General features: G+C 36.6%; 1 protein-coding gene across 12 annotated transcripts in view; it reads left to right on the top strand.

Annotated features, from left to right (window-relative positions):
- The window catches only part of RPAP2 (RNA polymerase II associated protein 2), a 130,756-nt gene that overhangs the window by 2,512 nt on the left and 107,336 nt on the right, over positions 1 to 20,908 (top strand). For 11 of the 12 annotated variants that reach the window (XR_011463672.1, XR_011463673.1, XR_011463674.1 and 8 more), the window contains exons 3-6: positions 3,579 to 3,693; positions 8,857 to 8,955; positions 9,161 to 9,226; positions 11,202 to 11,290. Coding sequence is in view for 9 of the 12 variants with exons in the window: in XM_070367683.1 (XP_070223784.1) it covers positions 3,579 to 3,693; positions 8,857 to 8,955; positions 9,161 to 9,226; positions 11,202 to 11,290 (369 nt within the window). In the remaining 3 variants the exon portion in view is untranslated. Of the gene's footprint in view, positions 1 to 3,578; positions 3,694 to 4,693; positions 4,727 to 8,856; positions 8,956 to 9,160; positions 9,227 to 11,201; positions 11,291 to 20,908 lie in introns of those variants that run through there. The other variant, XM_070367690.1, reaches the window with a different exon arrangement.

Below are 20,908 nucleotides of genomic sequence, written 5' to 3'. Positions count from 1 at the left end.
TAGATTGTCTTCATTTTGTTGATGGTTTCCTTTTGTTTGCAAAAGTTTTTAAGTATAATTAGGTCCTTCCTGTTTGTTTATATTTGCTCATTCCCTTCACCTTCGAAGACAGATTTTTAAAAATTGCTAAGATTTATGTCAAAGGCTGTTCTGCCTGTGTTCTCTTTGGGGAGTTTTTCAGTTTCAGAGACCCTGAGGATATGATTTTGAACAGTACAGACACAGTTCCTATCTAGTAGAACAGAGAAATACCAATTAAATTATCACAAAGAAATACATAATTGCAAATGAAAACACTGTGATGGAACTAAAAACAGAAGAGGTTGGCAGGAAGGGTGGTATGTGTTCAGAGAAAAACTTCTCTGAAAAAGTAATAATTAAACTGACTGGAAATATTGTAAAGTAATTAGCCTCTAATTAAAATATGTAAATTTAAATTAAAAAAAACCAAACTGATTGGAAGGCTAGGTAGGCATTTACCAGACAGAGTAGTGAGGAGAGACCTCCAGCTAGAAGCACCAATATATGTGACAAGAAAAAGCTTGATCATTTAAAGAAAGGAGAGATACCCAAGGTCGTGTGAAGCATTCTGAGCAAAGGAAGAAAGGAGTGTAGGAATAAGTTAGAGGCAGGGTTGCATTCAAACAATACCAGTAGGCTAGGGTGAGAAATTCAGGTTTTCTAAGTGCAAACAAAACTTCAAGTGATAAAGTAATAGAATTTAAGTTTCAAAAGTGTTAAGGTGTTAGGGAAAATGATCATTTGGGAGTAGAGAAATCAGATGAATTTGAGATCTGTTTTCCTATGGAGCAGAATGACTATACTTGGCTTTAGAAAATAATACAACAGTAAAGTTTAGTTAATAATGATAATATGCAGGTCTCTTCAGTGTGGATCTGACTACATGCCTAAGGAGATTATCTTTTATTCTAAGTACTACGTGAAGAATATAGATAAGCTGAAATGTATTTCAAGCATCACCTAGGATGATTTGCTTGAAATTTGCTTGCAGGTGATGATCATCACCCAGGATGATCCTTGAGGGTAACCGCTTAGGTGTTGAGAGAAGTGATCCTTCATGAATTTATTCCTACTGAAAAATACTTCTACGTTCAATCCAGCTGAATAGTATTAAGCCAGAAATTATAAAGAGCTTTGTGAAAATATAAAACAATTCTGTAACTCACATTGAAGTTTTCATTTAAAAATATGTTAATGTATAATGGATATATTACTATTAAATGAGTTCATGAGTGCTTGAAATTTTTCTCACCTTTAATCCCAGTATGGTAACTATCAACAAATACAATCTGCATAAGCAAAAACTAAGATTATAAAGGACCACTGATGCCCAGAAGTTTGAGAACCACTGCTGTAGACCACACCATGTGTCGTCATGAGGGATAGAAGGGAGCTCTGAGACAGGGCTGTCCATGGGAAACAGCTGTAGATATTCATCAGTTCAGAGGAGTCTGCTGTTCCTGCAGGTTGAGGTAATTCCTTAAGTCAGCAACTCCTAATGCACATTCTAGTCTGATCTTAGTAAATGACATAGCTTTTATTGCTAAGTAGCAAAATGAGGAAAATAATGTTTTTCATAAAGCTAAGTATATTCAGTACAAAGAACTTTGGCACTACACAGAAAACTTTTTTCAGTACAAAGAATATTTAATCTGTGTCCATGTCATTTTTACATTTTTGATGTAAGATTGGTCTTTATGAGATGGTGGGAGAACAGGTGTTAATTACAAGTTTCTTCTTTGTAGGGAAAGAGCAGATTAACCAAAGTGGTGGTGGTCAGGCTCTCTTGCCCCAGGGCATCTCGCTCTGACCCCAGGTTTTGTAAATACATGGTCATGTAACAGCTGAGATAACTTAGAGCTCCGCGCATGCATGTCATGATGTACCCACTTGGCCACGGGCCACTTTTGTTCTGTAAACATATGAGCTCCACCTAAAGAGCTTTTTGGCTGCGTTAGGGCTGTGTCCACTGGATTAGTCATGAGAGGAGAGAATACAGTGTATCTGCTGCTACAGCTGTTGCAGTCAGGAGAGAATAAATGTGTCTTCACTTACTATGACTCCTTGAGTTTTCTTCCAGGTTCCCTGCTAGCGCCTTGCCTACCCTGGGTTTAGTGAACAGTGTGAACAGTGGGACATTCTTGTTTTAATGTCCTTATTTGTCCCTAGCTGGCAGTCTTCTGTCAATTCTCCAAATTGTTTTTGTAAAACATATTGCTCCAGGCAAGAAATTAGATGCTAAAGTCTTGGCAGTCAATAAAGGTAGGGAGAAAAGGTGAATATATTCTCAGTTCAGTTCAGTCACTGAATCGTGTCTGACTCTTTGAAACCCCATGGACTGCAGCATGCTAGGCTTCCCTGTCCATCACCAACTCCCAGAGCTTGCTCAAACTCATGTCCATTGAGTCGATGATGCCATCCAACCATCTCATCCTCTGATGTCCCCTTCTCCTCCTGCCTTCAATCTTTCCCAGCATCAGGGTCTTTTCCAATGAGTCCATTCTTCACATCCTGTGGCCAAAGTATTGGAGCTTCAGCATCAGTCCTTGCAATGAATATTCAGGACGAGTACATTCTAGGTCCAGATATGAGAGCAGTCAAGGTCCAGGATGGCAGCAGAGTTGTTCTGGTGGGCCAGTAGAAACTAGTGTAGCAAACAAGTCACCAAGATAGTTGGTATCTTTGTTCCCATGGTACTGGTTCTCAACCCTGTTATACGCTAGGTTTATCTGGAGCACTTTTAAGAAAACACCATTAATTAGAGCCCATCCTCAAAGATTCTTATTTAGTTAGCCTGCAATGGGACCTGAGCATGGTATCTTTTTTAAAAAAGGTCTCATCAGATGATCCCTAAACTGCAGCTGGAATTGAGGACACTGTGTTAGGACCATTTTTTGATCAGATAGCCTCTGCTTTTATATGTGTGGGGCCCACAGAGGCTGACAGATCTTCACTGGTGCCTCCTAGATTGTTGTTTTCCTGAACCGTATAGTCATACCAGTATAGTTATTTAGTAAGACTTTACAACAAAATTAAGTAAATACTTCTTTGTGAATATGACTGTCCTGTTAAACCAGGCTGGCCATTTAGTTAACATTTGAGAATTAGCACAAAGAATTTGTATTTAGAGAACAACCAAAATCATATTTTTCTTCTCCATTCCCTTCTGATTTCTAATGATTTCAAGGGAAAAGCCTCCATTTTTAGGTAAAAGCTCAGAGAAATGATAGAGAATGATAAATTATCATTTCAATAATGATAGAGACTTAACTGGCAAAAAAAGATTTCCTCCCATTTTCTTTTCTGTAGGATACTCTAAATTCTTCCTTGTTCTCTGAGCCCTGGAAGTCAAATAATCCTGTTATGACAGACGTCAATAACAAGTACCTTGTTTCCCTTTTGAAAAATACTGGATCAAAAGGAACAGCATTTAAAAATATACATTTAACCTTAATAGCAAAATAGTACATTGTTAGTGTTTAATTTTAAAATGTAGAAAATTGGCTATGTTAAAACTTAAGTAGAATAACTTAAATACCATTTTTTTTTAATTTTAGGAAAGCAGAACTAGAAGCAGCTGTGAGAAAGAAGATTGAGTTTGAGAGAAAAGCTTTACATATTGTGGAACAGCTTTTAGAAGAGAATATTTCAGAAGAATTCCTAAGGGAGTGTGTATGTATTGATAAATTATTACTTCTATATTATGTTGTTGTTTTGTTCAGTGGCTAAGTCAGTCATGTTGGAGTCTTTGCGACCCCATGTTCTACAGCACTCCAGGCTCCCCTATCCTTCACTATCTCCTGGAGTTTGCTCAAACTCATGTCCATTGAGTCGATGATACTGTCTAACCAACTCATCCTCTGCCCTCCTCTTTTTGTTTTGCCTTCCATCTTTCATAGTGTCAGGGTCTCTTATAATGAATCGGCCCTTCACTTCAGGTGGACAAAGTATTAGAGCTTTAGCATCAGTCCTTCCAGTGAATACTCAGGGTTGATTTCCTTTAGGATTGACTGGTTCATCTCCTTGCAGTCCAAGGGACCCTCGGAGTCTTCTCCAGCACCAGAATTCGGAAGCATCAGTTATATGGCACTCAACTTTCTTTATGGTCCAACTCTCACATCCATACATGACTACTGGAAAAACCATAGCTTTGACTATATATGGACCTTTGTTGGCATTGTGGTGTCTCTGCTTTTTAATAATGCTGTCTAGGTTTGTCATAGCTTTTCTTCCAAGGAGCAAGCATCTGAATTTCATGGCTGCAGTCACCATCTTCAGTGATTCTAGAACCCAAGAAGATAAAATCTGCCACTGTTGCCATGTTTTCCCTATCTGTTTGCCATGAAGTGATGGGACCAGATGCCATTATCTTAGTTTTTTGAATGTTGAGTTTTAAACCAGCTTTTTCACTCTCCTCCCTCACCCTCATCAAGCGGTTCTTTAGTTCCTCTTTGCTTTCTGGCATTAGGGTGGTATCATCTGCATATCTGAGATTATTGACATTTCTCCCAGCAGTGTTGCTTCCAACTTGTGATTCGTCCAGCCCGGCATTTTGCATGATGTGTTCTGCATATGTTAATTAAGCAGAGTGACAATATACTGCCTGAACATAACTCCTTTCCCAGGTTTGAGCCAGTCCATTGGTTCCGTGTTTGGTTCCAACTACTGCTTCTTGACCTGCATACACATGTTTCTCAGGAGGCAGGTAAGGTGGTCTGATATTCCCATCTCTTGGGAGAATCTCTTGAAGAATTTTCCACAGTTTGTTGTGATCCACACAGTCAAAAGCTTTATTGTAGTCAATGCAGCAGAAGTAGATGTTTTTCTGGAATTCTCTTGCCTTTTCTGTGATCCAGTGTATGTTGGCAGTTTGATCTTTGTTCCTCTGCCTTTTCTAAACCCAGCTTTTACATCTGGAAATTATCATTTCATGTACTGTTGAAGCCTGGTTTGAAGGATTTTGAGTATTACCTTGCAAGGATGTGAAATAAGCACAATTGTATGTTAGTTTGAATATTCTTTGGCATTGCCCTTCTATGGGATTGGAATGAAAATTGACTTTTTCCAGTCCTGTGGCCACTGCTGAATTTTCCAAATTTGCTGACATATTGAGTGCAGCACTTTAACAGCATCATCTTTTAGGATTTGAAATAGCTGGAATTCCATCACTTCCACTTGATTTGTTTGTAGTAATGCTTCCTAAGGCCCACTTCACTTCACACTCTAGGATGTCAGGCTCTAGGTGAGTGACCACACCATCGTGATTATCTGGATCATTAAGACCTTTTTTTATACAGTTCTGTGTATTCTTGCCACCTCTTTTTAACCTTTTCCATTTCTGTTAGGTCTTTGCTGTGTCTCTCCTTTATTGTGCTCATCTTTGCATGAAGTGTTCCCTTGGTATCTCCAGTTTTCCTGAAGAGATCTCTAATCTTTCCCATTCCCATTTTCCTCTAATTCTTTGCATTGTTCATTTAAGAAAGCTTTCTTATTTGCTGTTCTCTGGAACTCTGCCTTCAGTTGGGTGTGTCTTTCCCTTTCTCCTTTGCCTTTTGCTTCACTTCTTTTCTCAGCTGTTTGTGAGGCCTCCTAAGACAACTGCTTTGCCTTCTTGGCATTTCTTTTTCTTTAGGAGGGTTTTGGTCACTGTCTTCTGGACAGTGTTACAAACCTCTGTCCATAGTTCTTCAGATACCCTTATCAGATCTAATCCATTGAATCTATTTGTCACTTCCACTGTATAATCATAAGGGATTTGATTTAGGTCATACCTGAATGGCCAAGTGGTTTTCCTTGCTTTCTTCAGTTTAAGTCTGAATTTTGTAATAAGGAGTTCATGATCTGAGCCACAGTCAGCTCCCGGTCTTGTTTTTGCTGACTGTATAGAGCTTCTCCATCTTTGGCAGCAAAGAATATCATCATTCTGATTTCAGTATTGAGTATCTGGTGATGTCCACATGTAGAGCCATCTCTTGTGTTTTGGAAGAGGATATTTGCTATGACCAGTGTGTTCTCTGGACAAAACTCTGTGAGCTTTTGCCCTGCTTCAGTTTGTACTCTAGGGCCAAATTTGCTAGATATTTCAGGTATCTCTTGACTTCCTGCTTTTGCATTTGAATCCCCTATGATGAAAAGGACATAGTTTTTTGGTGTTAGTTTTAGAATGTCTTGTAGGTCTTTATAGAACATTCAACTTCAGTGTCAGTGGTTGGGGCATAGACTTGGATTACTGTGTTGTTGAATGATTTGTCTTGGAAACAAACCGAGATCATTCTCTCATTTTTGAGATTGCACCCAAGTACTACATTTCAGACTCTCTTGTTGACTGTGAGGGCTACTCCATTTCTTCTAAGGGATTCTTGCCCACCATAGTAGACATAATGGTCATCTTAATTAAATTCACCCATTCCTGTCCATCATCACCTGTCCATGATTCCTAAGATGTCAGTGTTCACTCTTGCCATCTCCTGGTTGACCACATCTAATTTGCCTTGATTCATGGACCTAACATTCCAGGTTCTTATGCATTATTGTTCTGTACAGCATCAGACTATAGACCACCAGACACATCCACAACTAGGAGACATTTCCACCTCAGTCCACTCTCTTCATTCTTTCTGGAACTGTTTCTCCAGTAATATATTGGACACCTACTGACCTTAGGGGCTCATCTTTCAGTGTCATACCTTTTTGCCTTTTCATACTGTTCATGGGGTTCTCAAGGCAAGAACGCTGAAGTGGTTTGCCACCAGCTTCCCTGGTGGCTCAGATGGTGAAGAAACTGTCGACAATGCAGAAGACCTCAGTTTGATCCCTGGGTAGGGAAGATCCCCTGAAGAAGGAAATGACTACCCACTCCAGTATATTTTCCTGGATAATCCCATGGACAGAAGAGCCTATTGGGCTGTAGTTCATGGGGTTGCAAAGAATCAGACATGACTGAGAGACTAACACTTCTATAGTATAAAGTCTTTAAATCGGTATAACATGAAACTTCCTTGCATTATTAAAATCTTTGAATTTGTTGTCAGTCACACGCTATATAATTTGTGCATTTAAAGATAACCAACTATTACTATTATGCATTCTTTGTTTTATAATGACTTTAAAGTGTACTTGAGAGAGGTAACATGCACGTTTTATCCCTTAATAGTAGTTCTTTTAACCAGTCTGCTAATCTCACTTGATTTTCATTGCTTTGCACTGCTGATTGCCATGTCCTTTTTTCATAGGCTGTATGTTGTCCTGTTTTAGTAATAGAAAATCATTATTTCTGTTAATGTAACTTCATTCATTTTGATATTTTAAAAACATGAGATATAGACCCCCTAGGGTTTAATCAACACATAATGAGAATTATCATTTGCATTAAAAATTTTTTTGTTCTCATTAATGGCTTTATTGCATTAAAAACTTGAAATGTGTGTTATATCCTCATAATCCTTATGAGAAAAAAGAAATGGAAAATTAAAGCTAGAGTTTTTATTATAGAAATAATTCTTGGTGTGGCTCAGAGATTTTCCTAAACAAGAGAAATATAAATATGACAATATTTAAATTGATGCAGGTAACTGCATCAGAATCTCCATACTCGATGACTCTAAAGACAAACCAGAAATGCTGCTTTGTCTCAAGAACTGAGGTTTGTTTGTTTGTTGTTTTTTTATTGAAGTTCCGTTAGTATACAATGTGATGTTAGTTTCTGGTATACAGCCAAGTGTTCCATTACACTTGTGTGTGTGTGCACATGCATGCTTAGTCACTCAATCATCTCTGACTCTGCTGTGGTTCTCTGTGCTATACAGCAGGGCCTTGTTTATTTTTTATATAATATATATATATTTCATTTATATCTGTAATTAGCACCCTTTCTAACCACCCACTGCCACTCTTCCCATCATTACTGCTTTCCCCAATTCCATACTCCATTCCACTAAGCTGTTGCCTAACTCATGGAGAACACAGCAGACACCTGGATTTTTTTCTCTACTGCACTCCCTTGCTCACCCTGTCACTTAGCTTACTTAGCCTCGCCTTTACTCCTCCTCATCAGAAGAGGGGACATTCTTCTTTGCCTTGACCCATCCTTCCACCTATTTGCTCAACTTCATCTTCTTCCTCCTCTTCTGAGACTTTCTTCATCACTCTATCTCTTGGCTTTAAACATTCCCCTCTAGCCTACTGACATAGCCAACCCATCATTCTGGGTGGTAGATCTGAGATTATTTGAACAAGAAAATGTCAAAGAAAAATATTTGGTGTTAGCTTATAACTGTCACCTCACTGTTGTGTTTTTTCAGAAGATGGAAGATTTTGCACAAAAATTTGTTCAGGAGTCACAATGACACCTTTAATATACTTTGTTTATAAGACTGTGCTTTCAGAAATAGGTAAAATTGTATATAATTTTATTTTTATTTTTGAGTAACACTTTTAAAAATAAAAAATATACTATTAATATTTTCCTTTGATATAGTAATCAGAATAGCATCACCTCTTCCTCTTGCCTCAGAATTATTTCATGAATTGTATAATCTACAAAGATGTATAGTTTACTATGGCAGAAATTTTGGGGGTTTTATGGGTTTGTGTTTTTTAAATAATAACTTACATTTCCTAAGTACTTAGAATGTGTCTAGAAGCACTTTTCTAAGTGCTTTTCCTTTATTTTCTCCTCTGATTCTATCAAATCTATGAGATAGGTACATCAAACCTATAAGATTGGTACTTTTACGATCCCTGTGTTTTCATATAAGATCAATGAGGCCTAAAGAGCTGATAAATAAACTTTTTGAATAATCTGGTCAAGTAAGTGCCCCTCTCATTTCGTTGCAGGGGAAGTTCATCACACCTGCTCACTATAGTGATGTTGTGGATGAGCGTTCTATTATCAAACTCTGTGGCTATCCTTTATGTCAGAACAAGCTAGGAATTGTAAGTAACTTTTTTCTTGAACATGTAGACTTTTAACTTTGGTATTTACCAAAATACCATGTAAAAAGAACAATAAATAAAACCGAGGTCATGAACTAATGATGTGGGTTAGCCAAAGATACAATATGTAGATGACTTAATGTTAACCATAAAGTTCATGTTTATTACTTGAATTCTATCATACACTATACTTTCTTTTCTTTAGGTACCAAAACAGAAATACAAAATTTCTACCAAAACTAATAAAGTCTATGATATTACTGAAAGAAAGGTAAGTTTAAAGATTATCATCACTGTGGGAGTTAATATTTAATATTATATTAAATGGAATTCTAAAAATATCTGTTTAAAATCTTGCCTTTTAGAAAATGACTATGTTAAAAGTTTTTCGTTTATAAATATTTATAGCATTCAAAAATTTCTTTGCTTACACTTTAGTTAGTGTGTGAACATTTAAAAATTGCATATTGGCATGAATTCAGGTGAGTGAATCATAGAACAGAATAGAGAGCCAGAAACAGACTTCTACTACTTATGTGGACACTGAACATAAGACATCAGGAGTATTTTAGATCAGTGGAGAAAGGATGGGTTTTTTAATAAATTATATAAGCCCAATTATCCATACAGAAAAAATGATAGCTATTAGAGTGTGTATACAAAGATCAATTTTAGGTAGATTAAGAACCTAAATGTAAAAAAATATGTTTTTAGAACTTGGAGAGAGTTTATTAAATAAGATAGAAAATTATAGACCATAGAGGAAAAGCTGATAAATTTTTCTACATTAAAATAGACAACATTGCTCATTAGAAGTTCTAAAGCAAGAGTGAAAAGATAAGCTACAAATCAGGAGTTACATTTCTCACACATAACTGACCACAGATTCATACTTCTGGTCAAATAAATATTGATACAACCTTTCTCAGAAACTGTTTGGCAAAACCAAATTTGTTAAAGTCAAATTTACACATTCTTTGAGACCATTCTGTTCTTTGGTATAAACTCTTTCTTATTTAACCTGTGTACACAAGTACATATGTGTATCAATGTTCCTTGTGCTTAGTTGCTCAGACGTGTCCGACTCTTTTGCGACCTCGCGGACTGTAGCCTGCTGCTTGGTTGCTCAGATGTGTATGACTCTTTTGTGTCCCCGTGGACTGTAACCTGCCAGGCTCCTCTGTCCATGGGGTTTTCCAGGCAAGAATATGGGGGAAGGTTGCCATTCATCCTCCAGGGGATCCTCCTGACCCAGGGATGGAACCTGGGTCTCCTGTATTACAGGCAGATTCTTTACCATCAGAACTACCAGGGAAGCCCATGAATGTTCCTAGTAGGATAAACAAAATATGGTGCATATTCAGTACATAAAATAGAATGTTATTTAGCCTTCAGAAGGAAAGAAATTCTGACACAGCTACAACTGAATGAAGACATTGTTCTAAGTGAGATAAGCCAGTACAAAAGGAAAAATAGTCTATGATTCTACTTATGTAACATAATTGAGAGTAGTCAAATTTATGGAGACAGAAAGTAGAATGGTTTTTGTCACAGGAGGTGGAAATGGGGAGTTACAGTTTAATCGGTGTGAAGTCTCAGTTTTGTAAGATGAAAAGATTTCTGGAGATGGATGATGGTGATAGTTGCAAAATAGTAAGAGGTACTTAAAGCCACTGACCTGAACACTTAAAAATGTGTAAGATGATGAATTTTGTGTATCATCCCACAATTTTTTTAATGTAAAAATTGTAATTAAAAAAGGTTCATGTAACATGGTAATGATAACAAAAAATAGCAACTCATTGTTCTTAAACGGTAACTAAAAGGTAGTAATACTTAGGCAATGGAATGTAATACACAGTGTAAATGCATACGCTATGGCTACATAAATGACTCTGGAAAACATGATGTGGAACAGAATACAAGAATACATAATATTATTCCATTTAGACAAAGTTTAAAAATAGGCAAAACCAAATGTCAGTAGCAAGACTGAAAGAAAGCAAAGGAATGAGTAATAGAATTTATGATAGTGGTTATAACTGGGGAATGTGGAAAGCGATGCGATTGGGGAGGAACACAGAAAAGCCTTCAAAGGTACTAAATCTTATTTCTTAACTTGAGTGGTCAATTCTTGGATTTTTTTTTTCTGTGAACTACATATTTATGTTTTATATTCTCTTCTGTACATAAATTGTATTTCAAATAAGAACAATAAGTTGCTGGTTTTAAAATGTTCTTTTCAGTGTTTTTGCAGCAATTTTTGTTATAAAGCATCTAAGTTTTTTGAAGCACAAATTCCTAAAAGTCCAGTGTGGATTCGCGAGGAAGAAAGGTAATTTAAATCATTATGTATATATTTGTTCATATATTTCTTTATAGTTTTTGAGATATGTAAAGAGTAGGTTAGTTTTCTTTGGAATGCATTTATTATATACATTTTCATTGTGGGGAAATGGTTATATTTCAAGCAGAACTTTTAAGGATTTTACACTTAAAATCAGAAAGTACATACAGATGTTACTTGTTTTCTGTTTTAGCTTTAAGAACAAAATGAACTTTGCTTCCTGCTCTGATGGTTATTTCTATTAATCCTAATAATATAATAATCCTGGGATGAGAATTTTAAATTTTTCCAGAAGGTACAGGATCTTAGATCCAACTGAACTTACTTTGTTAGGAAGCTGTATGTGCATGCCATGTGCTAAGTCGCTTCAGTTGTGTCTAACTCATTGTAACCCCATGATTGTAGCCTAACAGGCTCCTCCATCCATGGGATTTTCCAGGCAAGAATTTTAGAGTGGGTTGCCATGCCCTCCTCCAGGGGATCTCCCCAACCCAGGGATCAAACCCATGTCTCTGTCTGCTGCATTGGTAGAAGTGTTCTTTACCACTCGTACCACCTAGAGAACTGTATCTTGCTGTTCTGTTACTAAGTCACGTCCGACTCTCTGCAGTGCCATGGACTGCTTCCCTGTCCTTCACTCTTTTCCAGAGTTTGCTCAATGCCCATTGAGTGGGTGATGCTCTCCAACCATCTCGTCTTCTGCCACTCTCTTTTCCTTTTGCCTTCAGTCTTTCGCAGCATCAGGGTCTTTTACAACAAGTTGGCTCTTCAAATCAGGTGGCCAAAGTATTGAAGCTTCAGCATCAGTCTTTCCAATGAATTTTCAGGGTTGATTTCCTTTAGGATTGACCGGTTTAATCTCCTTTGCACTCCAAGGGACTCTTGAGTCTTCTTCAGCACCACAGTTCGAAAGTCCAGTTCTTTGGTACTCAGCCTTCTTTATGGTCCAGCTCTCACATCTGTACATGACTACGGGAAAAACAATAGCTTTGACTAGACAGACCTTTGTTGGCAAAGTGGTGTCTCTGCTCTTTAATATGCTGTCTAGGTTGGTCATAGCTTTTCTTCCAAGGAGCGAGCGTCTTTTAATTTCACGGCTGCAGTCACCATCTGCAGTGATTTTGGAGCTCAAGAAAATAAAATCTGCCAGTGCTTCCACTTTTTTCCCATCTATTTGCCTTGAAGTGATGGGACTGGATGCCATCATCTTTGTTTTTTGAACGCTGAGTTTTCAGCCAGCTTTTTCACTCTCCAGTTTCATCCCCATCAAGAGGCTTTTTAGTTCCTCTACACTTTTTACCATTAGAGTCGTGTCATCTCTATATCTGAGGTTGTTGATATATCTCCTGTCAGTCTTGATTCCAGCTTGTGATTCATCCATCCTGGCATTTTGCATGATGTACTCTGCATATAAACTAAATTAAGCAGAGTGAGAATATACAGACTAGTCGTACCCCTTTCCCAGTTTGGAACCAGTCAGTTGTTCCATGTAAGGTTCTAACCATTGCTTCTTGACCCACATACAGGTTTCTAAAGTAAGGTGGTTTGGTATTTCCATCTCTGAAAGAATTTTCCAATTTGTTGTGATCCATACAGTCAAAGGCTTTAGCATAGTCAGTGAATCAGAAGTAGATGTTTTTCTGGAATTGCCTTGCTTTCTCTGTCATCCAAAGGATCTTGGTAATTTGATTTCTGGTTCCTCTGCCTTTTTTAAACACAGCATGTACATCTGAAAGTTCTCAGTTCACCACTGCTGAAGCCTAGCTTGAAGGATTTTGAGCATAACTGTGTTAGCATGCAAAATGAGCAAAATTGTATGGTATTTTGAACATTCTTTGGCATTACCCTTTTTTGGGATTGGAGTGAAAACTGACCTTTTCCAGTAGTGTGCCCATTGCTGAGTTTTCCAAATTTGCTGACATACTGAGTGTAGCACTTTGACAGCATCATCTTTTAGGGTATAAAATAGCTCAGCTGGAATTCCATCACCTCCACTAGCCTTGTTTGTAGTAACGGTTTCTAAGACCCACTTGACTTCAGACTCTAGGTGAGTGACCACTTCATTGTGGTTTTTGGGTCGTTAAGATCTTTTTTGTGTAGTCATTCTGTACATTCTTGCCACCTCTTCTTAATCTCTTCTGCTTCTGTTAGGTCCTTACCATTTCTGTCCTTTACATGCCCATCCTTAGGTGAAATGTTCCCTTAGTATCTCTAATTTTCTTGAAGAGATCTCTAGTCTTTCCCATTCTATTTTTTTTCCCTCTACTTCTTTGCACTGTTCATTTAAGAAGGCTTTCTTATCTCTAGAATTCTGCATTCAGTTGGTTCTTTCTTTCCCTTTCTCCTTTGCTTTTTGCTTCTCTTCTTTCCTCAGCTATGTGTAATGCCATTCAGACAGCCACTTTGCCTTCTTGTATTTCTTTTTCTTTGGGATGGTTTTGGTCACTGCCTCCTGTACAGTGTTATGAACCTCTGTACATAGTTCTTAACTATGTACTAAGGTTAAAAAGTTCTAATTTAATTAATTAGAACTAATTTATTTAGTTTAATAATTTACTTATTTCTAATTTTGTTTTCTAATTTATTAAATAATTTATTATTTAATTTATTTAATCTTTATTAAAAGTCAGTACAATATTTTATAAATTTAAAAAAGCCAATTTAAAGAGTCATTTTTAGCAAAAAAGTTTATAGACACTCATGGGTTGTTGCCTTTTGAGAAATGTTTGAACATTTATAACATTTTAGTAGTTGCTGAATTTGAAAGAGAATTCATTACTGAAGGAAAGTTGCCATAATGTTAAAGAGGAAACAAAAATTATTGTTATATATCTATACAAAGGCTTAAATTAATGAGATAATGTCTCAAGTAATTCATGTTTGATAGAGAATATTATAACACAAAGCAGTGTTATTTGAGGTAAAATAAGATACATGCTAAATAATCTTACTGGATACTCAAGTAACAGCACTGCTGTATGTTCACCTGGCATCAGTTGTACTGGTGACAGTAGCTTTGTTTGCAGACGCCTTTGCCTGCTGAGCCAGTTCTGTGTGGTTTAGAATATGTTGAATATACTACAGTGTGGCCTTTGTTAATTGAATTAAACATTATGGAGACTAAATTGCTCATCATTTCTCTACCAGCCTGACTTTCTTATTTGGAGATAAAAGATTGTAGCATTGTCCAAAGTTTCTGGAAAGTTATAAGCACCTTTTTAACTATCATTTTTTCTCTTAATAATTCTTTCTAAATTTTTTTTAAATTTTACTTTATTTTTAAACTTTACAAATCGTATTAGTTTTGCCAAATATCAAAATGAATCCACCACAGGTATACATGTGTTCCCCATCCTGAACCCTCCTCCCTCCTCCCTCCCCATCCCATCCCTCTGGGTCGTCCCAGTGCACCAGCCCCAAGCATCCAGTATCATGCATCGAACCTGGACTCGCAACTCGTTTCATACATGATATTATACATGTTTCAATGCCATTCTCCCAAATCTTCCCACCCTCTCCCTCTGCAACAGAGTCCATAAGACTGTTCTATACATCAGTGTCTCTTTTGCTGTCTCGTACACAGGGTTATTGTTAGCATCTTTCTAAATTCCATATATATGCGTTAGTATACTGTATTGGTGTTTTTCTTTTTGGCTTACTTCACTCTGTATAATAGGCTCCAGTTTCATCCACCTCATTAGAACTGATTCAAATGTATTCTTTTTAATGGCTGAGTAATACTCCATTGTGTATATGTACCACAGTTTTCTTATCCATTCATCTGCTGATGGACATCTAGGTTGCTTCCATGTCCTGGCTATTATAAACAGTGCTGCGATGAACATTGGGGTACACGTGTCTCTTTCCCTTCTGGTTTCCTCAGTGTGTATGCCCAGCAGTGGGATTGCTGGATCATAAGGCAGTTCTATTTCCAGTTTTTTAAGGAATCTCCACACTGTTCTCCATAGTGGCTGTACTAGTTTGCATTCCCACCAACAGTGTAAGAGGGTTCCCTTTTCTCCACACCCTCTCCAGCATTTATTGCTTGTAGACTTTTGGATCGCAGCCATTCTGACTGGTGTGAAATGGTACCTAATAGTGGTTTTGATTTGCATTTCTCTGATAATGAGTGATGTTGAGCATCTTTTCATGTGTTTGTTAGCCATCTGTATGTCTTTGGAGAATAGCAAGTGAAGCAACTGACAAACAACTAATCTCAAAAATATACAAGCAACTCCTACAGCTCAACTCCAGAAAAATAAATGACCCAATCTAAATTTCTTTGACGAGAGCTGCTATTGCCTCCTCAGTTCTAATGACAGCAACATATTACATTTCTCAGTGTTCAAACTGATGTTTGCTTGAGCTCTTAGCTTTGCTTCCAGAGATCTTTTTTCTACTTCTTGAACTTAGCGCTCTCCTTTAGTCCATCCACATATCTGCTTCAAACCATTTATCAAAGCACCTTTCCTGTCGTCTGTTTTCTTCAAATATAGTTATTGGTACTTCCTTTAACTAATTTAAAAACATTCCTTCCTCTAACCTTTTCCCAAAATCTTACCATCCTATCTTGAGAATGCCTAGTTTTTTCCCAAAATATGAAGCTCTGTCAATTTATATTTATGGTTCTTGAAATTCTACTTTATATACCCTTCCCCACCTCACTAAAATGAAAGATAAAAATGCCCTTGGTTTTTTGAAACTTACCAACTTAATTTACATTTAAAGTGTGTAGGGACTTTCCTGGTTGTCCAGCCCTCTGCGCTTCCATTGCAGGGGGGTGCAGGTTCCATCCCTGGTCTGGGAGCTAAGAACCTGCATGGTGCACAGTGCGGCCAAAAAATAAAAGTAGGTAGGTAGGTAGGTAGGTAGGGCAGTGTACTCTTACTACCCAGCAGGATGCATGCGTCTGCTTGTGCACACACATGTGTGAAAGCCAACCTCTGTGGTTACGTTTAAATCTCATTGGGATGGCAAAACAAATACACTTGAGTGAAACAAATTTGACTTATTGTAATGGGCACCTGTAATGTAAGTTAGTGAGGTTAAAACACCGCATAATGAAAAACTTTAAGCAGAGATGAGAAAATAAACTTACAGGAGTAGGATGTACTCAAGAGCTGAGGAGCCACTGAACATTTTTGAATAGAATTTAGTCTGGCATTGGTATGCAAGATGAATTAAAGGATCACAGTGAAAGAACTGAAAGGATCCTTAGAGATAATTTAATCCAACTTCATTATCACACACGATCAGAAAGAATAAGTGTATTTCTTAAGCTAGTTATAGATTCTGAACAAAGCTAGGATTCTTTCTTGATTGGAAGTAACCAGTGAGCAATCTATAAATATACAATTATCACATTGTACATAGTGTAACTATAGCCCTTATTTATGCATAGTAGTTGTCCGTATACCATGTCAGTATTTTTCATAACTGGATGCATCAGTGTTACCTTAATTTCTGAATTCTTAGAGGCAAACATTATGTCAATTTATTTAATCCACTAGAGGTCACTGTTTTTTCATAAAAAATGTTTGGTATTTTTGTGTGTGCTAATGATCAGAATTCTGGAATTCAATATTTTCTTAAAAAGCTTGTCTAGATATTGTACGTATAAGCTTTACAGAAATGTATTTTAAAGAAAGTCTGTTCACATAACTTTACAGAAATGTATTTTAAAGTCTGTTCACATAGGTATGAATGTTACACCCCATAGTATATCTTTTAAAGGCAAAAAATGGCTTTAAAAAAAAAATGCCAGCATTTAGTATTTAATGCAGAGATATTTTTGTTAGTTTTGAACGAGTTGTAATAAATAAGGTGCTGCTGCTGCTAAGTCGCTTCAGTCGTGTCCGACTCTGTGCAACCCCATAGACGGCTGTATCACCATAATTGCAAGTTATAATTTTATTAATATTAATTGCTATTTTCATTATAATTTAAAAATAATAAATTTGAAAATCTACTCAAAGAATTAGATATTTTATTGTAATAACTTCCAAAATCTTTTTTTAATTGAAATAAGGTTGACATACAGTATTATATATTAGTCTCAGGTGTACTAGTGGTGATTTGATAATTACATACATTATGGAATGATTACCATGATAAGTCCAGTAACCATCTGTTCCCATACAAAGTTATTACAGTATTATTGACCATATTCCTTATGCTGTACTTTACATCTCCGTGGCTTATTTCTTTTAAAATTGGAGGTTTGTACCTCTTAATCCCCTTCACCTATTTCATCGACACACACACCCGTCTCCCTTCTGGCAACCCCTTGTTTGTCCTCTGTATTCATGAACAATTTCCAGAATTTTTTACCATTTTACCTTATCCAACACATACATAGAACTGAACAAAAAGTTTTATGAAATAATGTTTATCCTCACTACATGGAAAGCCTCTGTTATTTTCTACTCTGTTGCTTTTTTTGAAATGCTGGTAGCAACCTCCTTAACTGGTTGGTCCTGATCTGCAGAGCACTGTTTTGTTGAATCCAGCTTAGGATTTTAGTATTGTTTTACTCTAGGAAAGTCTTATCAGCACTGAATCTCATTTTCCTCATTTGTAAAGTAGAAACTTGCATTTAACCTTAGTTCCCTTTCATTTTAATGTTTTAACAGTTCTAAGTCAGTCACTGCTGCTATAGTTGAAAGTTTTCTGGATAAGAAATGTCTCATTTATAAAAATGATGAAAATTAAAAATATCAGCATAAGCCTAGGGAAATTTATACTACCTTTTAGGGAAGTCTGTCTCATTTAAGAGTTTAGAATAAAAGTTACTGACTTTAGTTAGAATTCTTTAGTCTTGTAGAACGCTGATAAAAGACTGAATTAAAGTTTTTGTATTATGAATAAAAACCAAGAATATTTTACAGTATGTCTCAAACAACTTGAAATCTACATGTTCAGAGACACCATGATCTTACCATTTGTCAGTAGAATGTTAAATTTGACTGTTTGGTTTTTCTTACATTGTTATGAAAAGTAATATTAATCTGTCCACCAGATTCTAAAATACTAAAGCCTATATTATCTCCTAAAATTTATCAAATATTACTTTGTGCCATAATAAACTCACTTCCTCCTTAGTAAAAATGTATAAAGCAGCTTAGGAAAAATTTAGACAAATTCATGAATTCTAGCTCCATATTTCTATTGAGGCTTTGGAGTCAGAAAGGGTCTTAGAGGGTTTGTGTTCCCTTGTTTTCCTTATTAAGGTAAAACTATCTGGAGTGTGTCTTTAATGTCGTGGACAGCAGCAGTGCTTTACACAAAAAGCCTGATGCCCTGCCAGAGACAAAACAGTGACCTAGATGGCCTGGGTATGACACAGTGTGAGGCTTCTTGTGTTGTGAGTTAGAAAATTCTCATTCACTTGGTGGCCAGAACCAGACCACATACAGTTTTGTTCCTAAGACAGCATGCTCCTTCAGGTAGTAGTACTATATAGTTACATTTATAGATCCTGTGGTTAACTGGAGGCTCTGACAAGTCTTTGAAGGAGGGAATCTTCTAAAATTGTAATTAAAAAATAAGGAGTTAAAGCTAAGGAGGAAGGACAAACGTTTAGAATCAAAGTTTGATTTAAAAGATGAAATTGGGGTAAATGGTTAATGCTGACAGAGCTGAAAGCGCCATCATGTGGCCCAGCGTAGGGGGTTTTCACACATGTTTCTTGGCAATAAACACAGTATAATCTCAGAGGTGCGGAAGCCAAAAACCTCTGCAGAACAACTTCTATAACCTCTTCCTGAACAGTCACCTCTGTTGCTTGGTAGACGGATTAAAAACTTTCTGAAACAGCTTTTAACATATTTGAAAAATTCCCACCACAGGAGGGAATTGCAGTCTGCTGCTTCTGTTGGTTTATTTATAATACAAATATTCTAAGTGATATATACAAACACACATCAAGGTCTTTTGGTGTGCTTTTTCTAGTTTTAGACTTACTTTGGTAAAGTTACAGTTAATCATCTGATTTATAATTTAGTGAAAATAATGTTTATGGAGAACCAGCTTGAAAGTATTCTTTAACATGGTTACTTATTTTTAAAGTTGAAATTATCTCGATTAAATGTCTCAGGACAACATGAAGGGAATGGAAGGTACCTAGATTGAAGAAAAATGGTATTTCTAACAAAAAGCTTTTGAATTTCATCTAAAACAGATAGAAAAGAAAGTAATGTGACTTGGTGCCTTGTTTCTAAAACAGCTCATAAGAAAAACTAAACTGAAGTTTTATATGGAGTCTTTTGTTCAATACCTCATCAAACTCAATTTTAGTTTATTTTAGTGTCAGGTACCTCTCTATCTTTTATAGATTGGAAATCAGAGTATTAAGTTCATTCTTAAAGCATCTAGAAACAATGTTCAACATAGTTTTCTTTACATGAAGTCAGAAAACTGAAACAACAGAGAGGAAAATAATGAACTATATTGAATTCCTATGGGAGGGGTTATGTAAAGATGGTTTCATCACAACTTTGGGGGTTGCTTTTTCTGGCTTTAGTTAGAGGCAACATGTTAGAACTTAGACTTTCAAAGACCTAAAGTCAAATCTTACTGCTTGAGACACGTGGTGATCTTGGGAACCCCCTTAAGGATCACTTTACCCCTCCGAGCTTCAGTTTCCTCATCTATAAAAGTAAAGTTGTGAGTTATGTGAGGATCAAATAATATATGGAACCACGTAGCAGAAAGTGTGGGAGAATGAAAAAGTCCTGGAGATGGATGGTGATGGTTGTGCAATAATGTAAGTGTACTTGATACCACTGGACTGTTGCTAAAAACAGGTTAAGTGGTCAGTTTTATGTTATATATGTATATATTTTAACCACAATTTTTAAAACATTTATCGCATAAAAAGCACTCAGTATATGCTAATTTCCTCATTCATTAGAGATTGAGTTTTCTTTTAATTCTTAGTGTTTTTCTCAAAAAATATCAAGTTGCAATTCTGGAGATGTCTCATAGGACTTAAAATATCTTCATGATTTAGAATAATGTGTACATTTGTGTTACCCTTGATTCAGCCATACTTGGACCTTATTCTTATTTGGAACTATTCTGCCTCCAAGATCTTGAAATAAGAGCTTCCCGTCTCTGACCACAACCTCTCTCTCATCTACAGCTGTCACTCCTGAGTGTGCTTTGTGACCTCATTTTGACCTCCTGTCTCTACCTTAGCTCTGTTCTTCTAGGGTGGCAGACCCTCATTTAATTTGTTTTCTTGAGCTCCATGGTAAGCGGTTGTAACATCATCCTCTCAGACAACCCCAGATTCTTTCTCCCTTAGCCTTCAACCATGTCCACCTTCCCAAAATTCAGTCATCCTTTTTTTTTTCCCCCTGTTCCTCAAGATTATTGGGTAAAGGTCTCAAATAAGACCATTAGCACTTTAGATAAGCTGTCTCATTTCAATCCTCACAACATACTAGGGAAGTATTGGTACCCATTTTATGGATGGTGAAACTGAGGCTTTAGCGACTCACTCAAGAACACTTGGCTCATATATATAGATTTGGGATTTAAATCCAGATGTATCTGGCACCAAAGCCTACACTCCTGTGGCCCTGTTCCAGTTGATTCTGTCTA

This window comes from Bos mutus, chromosome 3 (genome assembly GCF_027580195.1).
Source record: "Bos mutus isolate GX-2022 chromosome 3, NWIPB_WYAK_1.1, whole genome shotgun sequence".
In the NCBI taxonomy this organism is placed as follows: Eukaryota; Metazoa; Chordata; class Mammalia; order Artiodactyla; family Bovidae; genus Bos; species Bos mutus.
This window is presented reverse-complemented; position numbering and strand designations above follow the sequence as displayed.